Here is a 13,851-nt window from a genome sequence, read left to right on the forward strand (position 1 = left end):
TATAATAAACCTTCTTAAATCTATCATTATCGTCCAACTAGCGTTTAACTTCTTTTAGAACCTTATATATATTTTTTCTTATTTTTCAAATAATGTCTTTGAAACTAGGAATAATGCAAAACCATCAACTACGCAATCTCTGACCTTTCTGATTATGTCATCTTGGAGTAAATTTCAACGTACAAAGTTGGCCATATATTTTTGTTCACACTTGACTTGGAGTACGTGTAGGATGTTAATCTAATTACGTCTGCAATTTTTTGTCTATACTTGGTTTCATATAAAATTATAACCCATCATGTTTTTTAGGTTGAAAGATCGGCTTTAAAGTAAGATTTTTCATTTGAAAATGTCTTCGATGAGGAAGAGATGTTTCAACGTGCTTAGACATGAAGTTGTATACTACATGTAATTATATAATTTAAAAATATTAAAAAAAATCATTATTTTTATAATAACACATACTGTACTGCTTTATTTTTTAAATATACTAAAAAATCTCTTTAGTAACCGTTTCTTTCCATATATTGTTTACCACCATGTTTGTGAACACACTATTTTATTATTTTTCCTCGGTTCAATGTTGATACCTTAGAATCTAGATTACGTCTCCAGTAACAGTTTAATATTGTTTAATGAATAATATTAAAACTGTTTATAGCCATGAAGAACAAGAAGGAAGAGTCTCCTCTTGTCTAACAGAATCAGAGGGCACAATATTAAAATGCATACTTTACCATCAAGGGTTTATACTAGAATCAAGTTTGTTGTTGATTCTGCGAAAAAATAATGCTCGTCTCCTTATCTTGAAAAGACGTTCGTTCTTTGAAAAATCACAGCACACATTAGAAAAATGAATACTTAATGTAATTTGCATGTAAGATCGAGTATTGTAAAATGAGCTAAGTATTTTACTATTTTTCAGCTTAGACTTGATGTAATTTGCATGTAAAAACGAGTATTGTCAGAAAATGAGCTAAGTATTTTTTAGCCTAGAATTACCCAAAAAAAAAAAGAAGTTTTAACGAAAAGCTCACGGTATTGTTCATTTTAATGAAAAACCACATTTTTACACTAAAAAGTCAAATACGGTACTATTTATTTTACCTTTTATTTTGTCTTTATCATTAAAACTCAAAGTTTTCAAGTTCTTTTCATTAGTTTTCTTTAAAAAAAAAGTTGTTTTCTCGTGTAGGTGAAAAACAGCAAACTTTACCTTGTACTGCAAATATTTTGTCACTAGCTATAGATTAGACATACTAAATTTGTGCACCAGATAATTTGTCATGGTCAAATTTGTACCTCAATTTAAGTAAAAGTTAAATTAATAATTATAATAAAAATTCATGTGATGTAGAACGTGTCACGTTATTGATGCACGATTTCAGTATAATAAGCTCATACGGCTGTCAAGTATGCATATTCACACACTGTATTTCCAATTTCAAACGCAATCGAAAACTTGGAATCTCCACTCTAGAATCCAGATCCTCGCATGATTCTCTTTGAGAGGATCCGGAGATTCATGAATCATGTTCGTTTATTGTATATAATAAATTATTTTAAATATTTTTATTTAAAATTAAACACAAACAGTCATTGATAAAAATTAATTACAATGTACAATAAATAACCACGATTCATGAATATTTAAGAACCTCGTCAAAAGAATCCGAAGAGCATCCTGTTTGCTCCAGCCTCCACCCTAAACCCACGGCAATTGCAATACCTAATAATATTTTACACTTCTCCGGCCACATGCGTCCACACTCTCATCCACACGTGACCCACACTGATGACTTTGCTCGTTATCTTCTCGAGACAAGTCAATGCAAATAAACTGGCTATTTGCCAAATCTTTTCCGCCGTGGGAGCCTACATAATTGACCACCACACTCATCAGTATTCTGCTTTGCTTTCACTTGCCGAATAACAGATAATTACATTTAAAAAGTTCCATTAATCCATCTGAATCTCTGCCGGCCTGCCTTCTACCTCTGGTATGCAATTTTCTATTTAAATTTGGGCAAAAAAATAGTGAAAAAGATTAACCCTTTTGCTTAATCAAGTTGCTGGGTTTGCAGCTTGGGTTTTTGTAAATTTTGGGGACACCCCAAAGGGGCAAGAGCAAAACAGAGTCCAGAAGCCATGGCAGAAGATGATATGCTCGCCAAAGCAGCACCACCAGAAGAAAAAGATGCGTACACAAAAGATGGCACAGTGGATTTCCGTGGAAACCCAGCGAAGAGAAATGCAACCGGAACCTGGAAAGCCTGCCCTTTTATTCTAGGTACTTCTTGAAGATTTCCAACATGCATGCAATGAATTTTGGTCCGGGAAGTTGAATAAAAGATTGGGTTTTTATTTTAATGATGCTAATTTTCTTTGGTTTTTTAATTAATTAATGTTTTTGGGTTTGATTTGTGAGTAGGGAATGAATGCTGTGAGAGGTTGGCATATTATGGGATGAGCTCTAATCTGGTGATTTATTTCAAGACTCAATTGAACCAGACGAGTGCTGTTGCTGCGAAAAATAACTCGAATTGGAGTGGAACTTGCTACCTTACTCCATTGCTTGGAGCTTTTCTGGCTGATGCCTATTTGGGAAGATACAAGACAATTGCCTCTTTCTCAATCATTTATGTCGTTGTAAGTTCTTTTGCCTTCAAATTCTTACTAGTTTATTTCAATTTAGGAAAGTCGCTAGCCAGTTTGATAACCATTTCGTTTTCTTTTTTCACAAACGATAGCGTTAGTGGGTTAAATTGTTAGTTGTTAGAAGGGAGGGGGATCGGTGGGATCGAACCACACCAGGGTGCATAAGCAGCATTGCTTTCCACCACTGCACTAAAACACTGTTGAATGATAATCATTTTGTTTTGAGTTCTTAGTTTTTCGTTAGAGATATAAGGAAAATATATGGGTCAAACGAGAGATAAAAAGTGAAAACGTAAACCTAAATACTACAAACGAAATGGTTATCAGACGGGGGGTTCTATTTGCTTATCCCAACTGATTTGCAAATGTCCCCTTAATTCATAACATGGCTTACTGTAGGCCAACAATCATACTTTGCCTTAATTTTTCTAATATATGACCCTGCTGGTTGTTGTTGGAATTTGATTTGTTTGGTTTTTATCTTCTCACTCAATAGAAACTTATGGATTCTGTAATTATTTGCATAGGGGATGACACTTTTGACAATGTCAGCATCGGTCCCCGGCATGAAACCAACCTGTGTTAGCAAAGATGATTGCCATGCAAATGGTGGACAAATTGCAGCAACTTTCATAGCGCTTTACCTAATAGCATTGGGGACAGGAGGGATTAAGCCATGTGTCTCGTCCTACGGTGCAGACCAGTTTGACGATGATGATGAGGTTGAAAAGAAGCACAAGGGTTCTTTCTTCAACTGGTTTTATTTTTCCATCAATGTTGGTGCTTTGATTGCTAGTTCTGTGCTGGTGTGGATACAAGACAACGTGGGTTGGGGATGGGGTTTTGGTGTTCCAGCGGTGGCAATGGCAATTGCTGTGCTGAGTTTCTTTTCGGGGACTCAGTTGTATAGGAATCAGAAGCCTGGAGGTAGTCCTGTGACACGCATAATTCAGGTGGTTGTGGCGTCTGTGAGAAAATACAAGGTGAAAGTACCGGCAGACAAGTCCCTTTTGTATGAGACTGCAGATGCAGAATCTTCCATCCAAGGAAGCCGCAAGCTTGATCACACAAATGAATTCAGGTTAGTTTTTAAACCTAAAAAACTTTACTTATAAAGTTAATATTGCTAAGATGGGATTAAGGCTCACTTCAGTTCAGTAATCAAACCATAAGATTGAGAGTTCTTTTTCTCTAGCATTAGAGCGAATAGTGGTTTCGTAGTTTTACTTCCATTGTTGTTGCTGTTCTGTTGACCTGAATTTTTTTACTGCTCAGGTTCTTTGACAAAGCAGCGGTGGAGGTACAAGATGACCATTTAAAGGACTCAAAAAGCCCATGGAGACTCACTACAGTTACTCAAGTGGAGGAGCTAAAATCAATCATAAGGCTGCTTCCCATATGGGCCACCGGTATCATCTTTGCTGCAGCCTACAATCAGATGAGCAATTTCTTTGTGTTGCAAGGCACCCTCATGGATGTTCGTGTTGGCCACTCTAGCTTCAAAATCCCAGCAGCATCTCTTTCCGTCTTTGACACCCTAAGTGTCATTTTTTGGGTCCCAATATACGATCGAATCATTGTCCCAGCAGCTAGGAAATACACCGGTCACAAGAATGGCCTAACTACACTCCAGAGGATGGGCATTGGCCTCTTCATCTCCATATTCTCCATGGTCTGTGCTGCAGTTTTGGAACTCATCAGACTCCGAAGTGTTCGACAGAACAACTATTACGAATACGAGCACATGCCCATGTCAGTCTTTTGGCAGGTACCTCAGTATTTCCTCATAGGAGCTGCAGAAGTTTTCACATTCATAGGACAGCTGGAGTTTTTCTATGATCAAGCCCCAGACGCCATGAGGAGCTTGTGTTCTGCTCTCTCACTCTCCACCGTTGCACTAGGAAACTACTTCAACTCTATTCTTGTCTCCATCGTTACAAAAACGACTACAAAGGACGGCAACCCTGGATGGATACCGGACAATTTGAACTACGGACACCTTGATTATTTCTTCTGGCTATTAGCAATGCTGAGTTTTCTTAACCTAGTAGTTTACCTCTTCATTTCCAAGTGGTACACGTATAAGAAGACCGTCGGGACTCTGCGTTGATTGCCAACAGAATATCACCAAAAGAAGCTATACCATAAGAATGATAAAGATGATAAGTGACTCTCTTACTCTGCGTTGATCGCAAAATGACCGTCGGGGACTCGGCGTTGTTTCTGTACTGTGGTGATTTTTAGGTTTTACTTTGCCTTTCAATTACTTGTATATGGTTTGTCTTGTGTATGCAAGTCTGTTAGAGAGACTACAAGTTAATTAAAAGTCAATCATTGTGTTTGCTCCCATTCTATTTGACTTGTACAACACTACTAAGGCGACCCCAAGCCAAAAGGCTCTTCGCTTTGCAAGAGTCGGGGCAGAACTGTCTATCTTACATAGCCTTGCTCTTGTTTTGCAAAAATGTTGTTTTTATGACTCGAATTCAAAACCTTTTAGCCACAAATAAATAACTTTTATGTTGCCCCAAGGCTGACCCTACTTGTTCAACACTACTACTGCTACTTAATATTTGTTCGAGTCCTTGCAAGGGCCAACCGTGAGTGGACGACCTCATCTGAATGCCCCACAAGAAGCAACAAAAGAGTTGCTTCTAAATTTCTATTAAGTGGGCGAGGCCACAATTTTTCTAGGGTTGATCAATTTTCTTTGACAATTGTTTGGAGTCTTTGGACTAGATCTACTGGTTTTAAGTGGCGAAGTATTCAATATTTAAACGTATTTTAGAATTTTCGGTTGATAAGATAATTATTCTCTCCAAACATTTGTGTGACATTTACTTAATTAAAATCTGGAAAACCCTCAATCGAAAAAATCAAGAATAAGGAATAAGTCACGAATTAGGCATTGCATTAGGGAAATTTTATTTATACCCATGTAACCTATTTCTACACCCAACTTAAATTTTAAATGTAAATTGTCTATTTTACCCTATTGCATAATTACTATTAAGTACAAAATAAAATTAATAATAAAATTCAAATTTATCGATAAACCCAAACACTATACTTAAACCCTACGATCATTCTTTATTTATCCTACTTCATTCTGCCTAAAACCCTAATAGCTCTCATAGAGAAAAACATTTATTTATGGATGGTGATTATGAAATTTTGAATCCTCCAACCAATTTATGATTTTGAAGTTCTTTTAGATAAGCAAATTGATTTATTTCAATTTACAACTGCACACGATTGAAATACTTACGCAACTTCTCCCCAGAGCTTTTATTGTCTTACCTCGTGCAATTTATATCCTAGTTTGTTCTTCGGTACCATGCCAATTAGGCCTCCGCCCAAAAACATATAACATTTCTTACTTTATAAATTGCAAAAGGTAAAGAAATCCTTCCAAGAGTACCATGAGACATTGTGACACACCTCGACCCAAAAAGTCCACTAGGACTCTGAATCGAGTTGTGTTGGCCAACACCTAGAAGGTGACAAAACCATAACGTGTAGTGATGTGGAAAATGTGAATAAATTTAAACCTAAAAGTGCCTAAGTACATGAGTGCGCGGTGAGCGGGTATGAACCCATTTCATACGTGATGTCAGAGCATAAGTAAAGTACAGTAATGTAAGATAAGGATTATACCATCATAGGAAGCCACCTATATTGGGATATGCCAAGAATCCTCGCCAATACAGAAACTTTGCTACTAGAACCTGGAGGGGCGCAAAACAAGAAAACGTGAGTGGGCAAAAACAAAGCTTTTCAAAAACTATTTCTCTTTCCAAAAATAATAATCCCTCGCCGTAAAACTTGTATAATTTCCCAGAAAAAAAATACTAATACATACGTATATAGAAATTATGCTTGAGAGTAGTGAAAACCAAGTATATGCCATGTCAACTATCTCAGTATGAGAATAAGTAAACCAGGTAAAGTAAATCAATGTAAAATGATATGTCAGTCGGAGTCACCTAATGTGACATGTACGGCTGAACCTATAACTCATCACTCTAATCCTACACACGAGTCGGAACCACCTAAGGTGGTCTGTACGACAGGGCTGGGTGCAAATAAGTACGCTCAAGTGATACGAACACGTGAAGGCTGTGCGAATAATCGCGGGTCACCTACGAGTCAGAACCACCTAATGTGGTATGTACAACAAGACTGTGCACCAAACTTGGATCCAAGGTGAGCGTGCGGTGCGGGAGGTGAACATCACGCGAAGGACTGTGCCCTGACCAAGGGCGGGAGCACTAGCACCGGGGTGCTGGATAATAAGCTCTAAATACATCTCAACATAACCATACACACTACAATCACTACCATCAATATATACTCACCTGAAGCTTACATGAGTGTCCACAACATCAAACAACAATTGCATAACTATACTAATGCATGTTCTAAAATGTAATGTAATTGACATGGCATCTAAAATCGTAAATCCATATAAAACATGGGAAAACGTAAAGCATATATACGTATACATAGAAAATCAAAACCCCACTCACCTGGAGTCTGTGCTATAACTCCCTAGTACAAACATCGAGGCGTCACGAACGATCGGCGCCTAGAACAATTATCAAACCATATCTCATCATTCTTGTCAATAAAACACTTAACTTACATATCTTATTCGGAAAGATCCGTAAGTTGGATTCCCTATCCGTAAGTTTCTGAAATCCTCAAATTTTATGTACTACAACGTATCAAAGTTGAGTGATAATCCAACGGTCGGATCGTCGACTGCTATTATAATCGGGTGGCGGACCTTAATGAAACTAGGTTCAACTGACGGAAATTCATTAATCGGACCTCACAAATGGTATCAAGGTATTCAAACTTAACCTAGGAAGGTCAAGGGACACCTCGGCCCACGCGTCGCCGCAGGTGGCGGTCAGCCACCCCGACTTGCCGGAAAATTCAACTAATTCCAAAAATTATCAATTTTTACATAAATGAAGATATCAATGAATATAGCAACTTTCATACCTGCGACCAAAGCCAATTTTTCCGGAAAATTTCCCAATTTCACGAAAATCCGTCGAAACCCTAGGTTTGGGTGTGTTTTGATTCGACCTCCAAACTCACTCTAACGCCTCAAACATTGCTTAGGCTTTGTTCCTAGCCTCAAGGAGAGTTTAGTGGTAGTGGTAATTGGGACATAACGTTTCCAAAATGGTGGATTAGAGCCACGGTGTCGTCGCACCCTTCGGTGCGGTTTTGCAAAATCAAAGTCGAATTCTCTAATTTTTTTTTGGGTGGAATTGACAGAGGTATCGATTGGCCTCAAGGTAAGGATCATTTTGACACCAAGATCGTCGTCCATGGTGGCCGGAGTTGGGAGATAGAACCAGGTCGGGTCACAATTCCTCAAGGGGATCCGGCCAATCCCCTTCTTCTTCTCCTCCCTCATTTCCATCATTTCTCTCTTCTTTGATTTGTCCATTCCTTTCTCTCTCCTCTCCTCATTCCTTCTCTCCCATGTTCCTTCTTTATTTCCCATCCCCACCGCCCATCTTTCCTTACTTCAATCCCAGCCACACACATGGTATGACCAGATTAAACTCCAGAAATCTGGAGTTTTCTAGAAAATAGTAATTTACAATTTTTCCCTCGACTTTAAATGTTAGTATCTCCTTCGTTATAACTCCAAATTGCGCTTCGTTTGCGCCCACGCGTTCATAGCTATGAGTACTACAAGAATACACCAAGAAAATGAACCTTACGTGACACGACACGACAATCAACAAAAGTCAACACTTTGCCAAAGGGCATTTTTGTAAACTCACTTATTAAAATTATAAAAATCATAATTTTTAGGGACGGGGCTATTACACATTGAGCAAGGGGTTCCTGTGAGAATAATATCAGACCAACATATACTCTTAAGATTACCATGGAACCTAATCAAATGATTCGCTTCAAGACACAATGCATAACCTATATTCACCTATAAATCAAGTAAGGAGAGGAAATATATAATGATATTAAGAAGAATGCTTTTATGGAAGCCATTGAAGGGTCAATTATGAGAGTTTGATGTCTATGCAAGATTTGTCTAAGAATCATGCCTGGAGAAGATTTCAAAATATTGTCAACATCTATAGAAGTGTCAGTCTTGTTGTCAGCCATGGCTGAATTCACACCCCAATTCTCAGTATTCATTTCCAGACGGCGTAAAGATAGAGTTAAAAATCAAATGGGTGTAAAAATAAATCCACATATTGAATTGGGTTTATGGGGATATATTAGATATTAAATTGAGTTTAAAGAGATATTAATAGTTTAATTAAAAATCAAATGGGTGCAAAAAGTAAGTTTGGCGTAGAAATCGGTTACATGAGTTTAAATAAAATTTGTCATTGCATTATTGACCTGTTGCAACTTAAATTAAAGGTTTCATCTCCTTCGTCCATTTTAATGTTACGGTTTTTATGCAAGTGTGTATTTAAGATGGAGTAAACTGTAATTTGACTGCCTGAACTATTTGAACTTAGCCAATTAACCCCTCACTAATCGAAAAAAAAAAATTAACCCCTCGTAAGATTCGATAAAATATTATCTATTTTGCCGTCAAATACTAGCACATTACTAGCATGTGATTCACTCATGGATAATAGTTTAAGGGGTTAAACGACTTTTTATCCTTTAAAATGTGTATTTAGTGACGTGCGTTAGATAAAAATTGATGGGAAAAAAGTCTTTGTATGGTCTTTTCGTTATTGGGTTTCTTGCTTGGCTCAGTTGTCACAACTATATACCTACCCCAATTCTTCTCTTTACCCTAAAACAATGCCCACAGTAGCCATTTGAAGACCCTAAAAATTTTAGTTTTGATTCCTTTCAGAGCAAGATTGCAGAAAACTGAAAGATTTGTCCTCACAAATATCCGATCGCAAAAATGGTTCTCAAACGCTATCAGGATGCTAAAGCAGGTAATACCTAATGTGTTGCAGTCTCAGCGATCTATATATCCATTTGGGTTCATTTACAACCCTCCATATGTTTGATGAAATGCCTCAGTGAAACGCCCTAACCTTTTCCTCCTTTTTGAATGCGATCATTTCAGGATACCAATTGGCCAAATCGTTCAATGCCGAGAAGTACTTGAAAAAAGTGGGATTGGGCAAAGAAGACTACTACTTCTGGAAGCAAATTGGCAAGGCATTGGTATGCACATACACTCTGTTCGGCGTGGCCTGGCTCTACAACGAGAAATCGCCACTCGGGTGGTGGACACTCAAGCCTAGGCCCAAGGAAGAGAGAGAGCTAGCGCACCTGTACGAGCGTCGTGAGTTCCCGTACCCTGGGGATGAAGAAGCCATGGAAGAGTTTGTTGCCAAGGGGGGAATGATCGGCACGACAATTGGCCCGAAAGGGTTTGTCGAGACGGACAAAGATGCGTTTAATTATCAGAAAGAGCTGCAGAAGAAGAAGCTGGAGCAGGAAGCTGAGAAGCTGTGGGTGCGGATGAAGAATGAGGTCGTCTCCGAGCTTCAAGAGAAGGGTTACGTCGTTGACGCCGAGTGAAATGTGTAAAAATTTGCATGGTTATGTGAAAGTGTATGCGTTTGTGTGTAAAAGTGATAGCCTTTGCATTGCTTTTGGATAAAAGCACTTTGTGAGTACTTGCTCAAGAATTGCCGTGAGATAAATGCACAAGACCTTGGATATTTTTATGGAATTCTCACTATGCTTTTAACAAAACCCTACTTTGCAAAAGCGCTTTGCAAAGAAATAGGGGCGGATACACTACCCTGGCCAACATACCTAACCCACATTCGCCTCCCGTTCTTGAATTGGATCTCGTAATTCGTTTCATTTAATAATAATTCAACAAAAGCTAGTGAACCAATGATTTCAAAGATAAACAAACTAAATTGTATTATTACAAACTCCTCAAATTCCGATTATTGCCTTATTGGCAATTTTGGCAGTGTTAGGAAAAAAAACGTTAGGGGAAAGTGTTTGTGTTTCTCAGAAAACAAGAAAATCCACTTAAATTTGGCTTTACTACATAACAAAGACATCTACAAGACATTCTTGGGCAGAGATTGTGAGTTGTTGCCTGGCCTGCTCTTTCCCGATTCACTCCTCCGATGGCTCCTCAACGGCGTCAAGTAGAACCGCAGCAACCCGTGATCGAGATGGCTCGGCGAATACCGAGCACTCTTGTTCCTCTGCAGAGTCTTCACTTCATTGCCTTTAGTTTCCGCACCAACACCATTCACATTGCTAAACAAGCCAACCATTTTGCACTGGTTCCGGCAGCTGACACTGTAACTTCGAATCAGCTTCTGACTCACGGAGGCATTGGCTTCTTCTCCGTTGGCAACCCTCCTCAGCTTCTGCCAAGAATCCGCGGATTCTTCGTCTACGCATTTCTTCTCGCTTCTTCTCTGCATCAAACCCCGAAAGCTCCACTTCTTGTGCCTCCTATTTGATTTTTGATGATCAACATGAATCCCATTGGTTGATTCCGAAGCCGCATTTTTGCGAACAGGTCCAGAGCCAATCCCAACGCCGCTGCCCTCCTCCGCACGCTCATCATCTTCAGCAGATTTCAATTTCGAATTCGAACCCATCGAACTCATTAATTCTTTCTCTGTAATCAGCAGCTTGGCCCCATAGAACAACTCTGAAGTGGCAGGGGAGACTCTAGCATTTGATCCCAACTTCAGCTCATCAACCTCCGCCGTTGTGGACCGATCGAAACTCGGCCGTTCGAAGCTCCGCCGCCGCTGCGAATTGTAATAGTCTTTGGTCTGAGCTGAGCCGCCTGGATTCCTCTCCCAGCTCTCTTCCACAACCGAAACCATCGGGGTCAGCCTCGGGTGAGGGGCTCTCGGACCCAAATACCCGTCCCAAGAAGCCCGAGGCTCGTCCAATGACATCCGACCCGGATCGGGATCCGTATCGCACGATTTTCTTCCCAATGCGTACTCTCCCACTTCGGACTGGGTCTCCCTCCTCTTCTCCGCCACGAAACCCTCGTTCTCAGCCTTCTTCGTCTTCTGCTTCCGCCGCCATTGCTTCACCTTTTTGCTCAAAACCGACGCCGTTCCCCAAAATATCCCTGCTATTTCCTTCGAATCCCTACCCTCGCCCTTCTTCTTCTCCCACTCGAGATCTATCAACTCTTTCATCGTCTTGAACTCCGACTCTGCATCCGCATCCAAATCCAAAACCCTAGCTTCGTCTCCACCGTCGTCCTTATCCCCATCTCTCAATTCGACATCGAACTTTCTCGGCACTCCTTTGCGGTCGTCGTCGATGTTAAAGAGCTCGGACAGAGTGTTCCGGGCCCTGACATTGCACGACTTGCGCCGGGTCGGGTCCGGGGCGTTGGCCGACGACGATTCGGGTCTCGTTCCGGAACACGACTTGCTTCTCCGGAGCTCAGACCCAGAATGGGGGTTCTGGGTCAAGGGTTCTTGGTGAGAGGCGGAGTCGAGGCCGGCGAGGCGTTCGCTGAGGCAGGGGGCGCAGAAACCGGTTATGGGTTTGGTAGGGTGGCGGTGACAGGTGGAGAGGCGGTGAGTTTGCGCTTGCATGGCTTTTCCTAGGACTGGAGGAGGAGGGCGGCGGCGGTTGAGAGAGCGTGCATGGCAGAAGAAGGAAGTGGGGTGTCAGTGAGAGAGGCGGTGAGGTTGAGAAAGGAATGGGAAATTGCAAAAAATGGAAACCCCGGATAAACCCCTTTTTAGGATTTTATGGTATCCATGAATCTCTTTATTTTATTTTATTTTTTCTAAGCAGTTAGCACGGAGACGTATGATCTAATTTTTACAGAGAAAAAAGAATCCTATGCAAGGATGATCAAACAACTCTTAATCATGGCCCTAAACCCTAAACTCTTAAAAATCCAATTTTAGTCGGACGATCTTGTATCAACGGCCAATATTAGTTGATTCTAAGAGTTCACATAGAAAGATTCGGATATAATTTTTGTCTTTCTGAAAACATTCAGATAGTTACAATGTTTGTCGTTTTTGTTCTAGTTATTTGAATTGAATAATCAACAGATAAAAACAAAGAAAAAAGTGTAGGAGCATAAACAAGAGTGCGAAAGTTGTTTTCCTTTTTTGTAATATCAACTTCAATTTTTTTTTTTATTTTTTGGATTAAATCAAACAATAATTATCAAATTATTTGGTATATGACAAATGAATTTGTTAAGAAGTAAAAGGATTAGCTAGTTCATGAGTACCTCACTTGAAACCTGTTCACAAATCTAGAGTACTTCGCTTGCAACAGAAGAAGGCCGGGAAAGCAAATATTAGTGTGAAGAAGAAGGAAACCAACAGCTTTTCGGGCCACAGAAAGCCCAACACATTAGTCCCCCACTTTTCTTAGATTTTGGGTTTGCGAACGGAAACAGATGCAAAATCCAACCACTTCCATTCGGACGTGCACAAAATTTGTAGGTCAACTGCACTAAGGACACCACCATTGACATAGAAATCAACAAATAATGTAGCATTCCCAAACCGATGTGTTGTTTAAATATGAGCCTTAGAATCTTTGATTTATTAAATATATGCATTCTCGAAATACTTGCTCAATGTTTGTCTTTTCACATTTCACCTTCCAAAAAAGAGTTACTTGTATATGTCGGAGAATAGAATCTCATATTGATCATATGACAAAATAATATACAATTGATATTTGAAAGTTTCCACTTTCATATCACCAAGGTATTTTGCAACAAAAACCCAACACCTAGTAATAGGTGGTTAAGTTGGAACAATATTGATATTAATGGTGGACCATGCTGGGTCAAAAAAGTTTATCATAATATTATAGCAGACTATTCTTTCGACACATTCTTGACCCGATTTACTAGGCTTGAATTTGCTTCCTTATGTTGGGCTTTAGAAAAGTTGGGCTAGCTCTAGTTTAAGGATATTGAATGATTGAGCCCTCAAAAAGTTGTGTTGGCTTTAGTCCCTGAATGAATGATCGACCTCTCGAAAAGTTGTATTGGCTCTAGTTCCTAAATGAATGACTAACCTCTTGAAAAGTTGTGTTACCTCTATATAATGACTTGACCAATTTCTATTGTGGGAATTAGTTTCCCTTGTGACCTCGTATGGACCACTCGTGAGGAGGTGTGTTGGAGATAGGATTCCACATTAGTCATGTGACAAAATAATATATAATCAATATATA

General features: G+C 39.5%; 3 protein-coding genes across 4 annotated transcripts; 2 read left to right on the forward strand and 1 right to left on the reverse strand.

Annotated features, from left to right (window-relative positions):
* The first annotated feature begins 1,822 nt into the window (after positions 1–1,822).
* LOC126614903 (protein NRT1/ PTR FAMILY 8.2-like) lies at positions 1,823–5,007 on the forward strand. Of its 2 annotated transcripts, none has more exons than XM_050282596.1 (5): positions 1,823–2,000; positions 2,070–2,290; positions 2,432–2,649; positions 3,186–3,739; positions 3,934–5,007. In XM_050282596.1, the coding sequence occupies exons 2-5, from the start codon at positions 2,149–2,151 to the stop codon at positions 4,766–4,768; spliced, it is 1,749 nt and encodes a 582-aa protein (XP_050138553.1). In that variant the 5' UTR covers positions 1,823–2,000; positions 2,070–2,148; the 3' UTR covers positions 4,769–5,007. The 2 variants fall into 2 exon arrangements, with proteins under 2 accessions (XP_050138553.1, XP_050138552.1); XM_050282595.1 differs by having other exon boundaries at positions 2,085–2,290.
* Positions 5,008–9,389: 4,382 nt separating this feature from the next.
* Positions 9,390–10,363, forward strand: LOC126614919 (uncharacterized). Its single transcript, XM_050282621.1, has 2 exons — positions 9,390–9,614; positions 9,749–10,363. Exons 1-2 carry the CDS (start codon positions 9,581–9,583, stop codon positions 10,207–10,209), a joined length of 495 nt encoding a protein of 164 aa, XP_050138578.1. The 5' UTR covers positions 9,390–9,580; the 3' UTR covers positions 10,210–10,363.
* A 163-nt stretch (positions 10,364–10,526) lies between these two features.
* On the reverse strand, positions 10,527–12,394 carry LOC126614904 (protein OCTOPUS-like). The gene has a single exon (XM_050282597.1). It carries the CDS (start codon positions 12,231–12,233, stop codon positions 10,710–10,712), a length of 1,524 nt encoding a protein of 507 aa, XP_050138554.1. The 5' UTR covers positions 12,234–12,394; the 3' UTR covers positions 10,527–10,709.
* Between the last annotated feature and the right edge of the window lie 1,457 nt (positions 12,395–13,851).

This window comes from Malus sylvestris, chromosome 3, assembly GCF_916048215.2.
Source record: "Malus sylvestris chromosome 3, drMalSylv7.2, whole genome shotgun sequence".
NCBI classification, from domain to species: Eukaryota; Viridiplantae; Streptophyta; class Magnoliopsida; order Rosales; family Rosaceae; genus Malus; species Malus sylvestris.

What these genes read in the sequence shown, in the direction of transcription:
- LOC126614903 (XM_050282596.1), top strand. Translation starts at nt 2,149, where the DNA reads ATGGCAGAAGATGATATGCTCGCCAAAGCAGCACCACCAGAAGAAAAA. An exon ending in AGCCTGCCCTTTTATTCTAG is followed by an intron (nt 2,291 to 2,431) that starts GTACTTCTTGAA and finishes ATTTGTGAGTAG; the next exon opens with GGAATGAATGCTGTGAGAGG. An exon ending in GATCACACAAATGAATTCAG is followed by an intron (nt 3,740 to 3,933) that starts GTTAGTTTTTAA and finishes TTTACTGCTCAG; the next exon opens with GTTCTTTGACAAAGCAGCGG.
- LOC126614919 (XM_050282621.1), top strand. Translation starts at nt 9,581, where the DNA reads ATGGTTCTCAAACGCTATCAGGATGCTAAAGCAG. An exon ending in CTATCAGGATGCTAAAGCAG is followed by an intron (nt 9,615 to 9,748) that starts GTAATACCTAAT and finishes CGATCATTTCAG; the next exon opens with GATACCAATTGGCCAAATCG.
- LOC126614904 (XM_050282597.1), bottom strand. Translation starts at nt 12,233, where the DNA reads ATGCAAGCGCAAACTCACCGCCTCTCCACCTGTCACCGCCACCCTACC.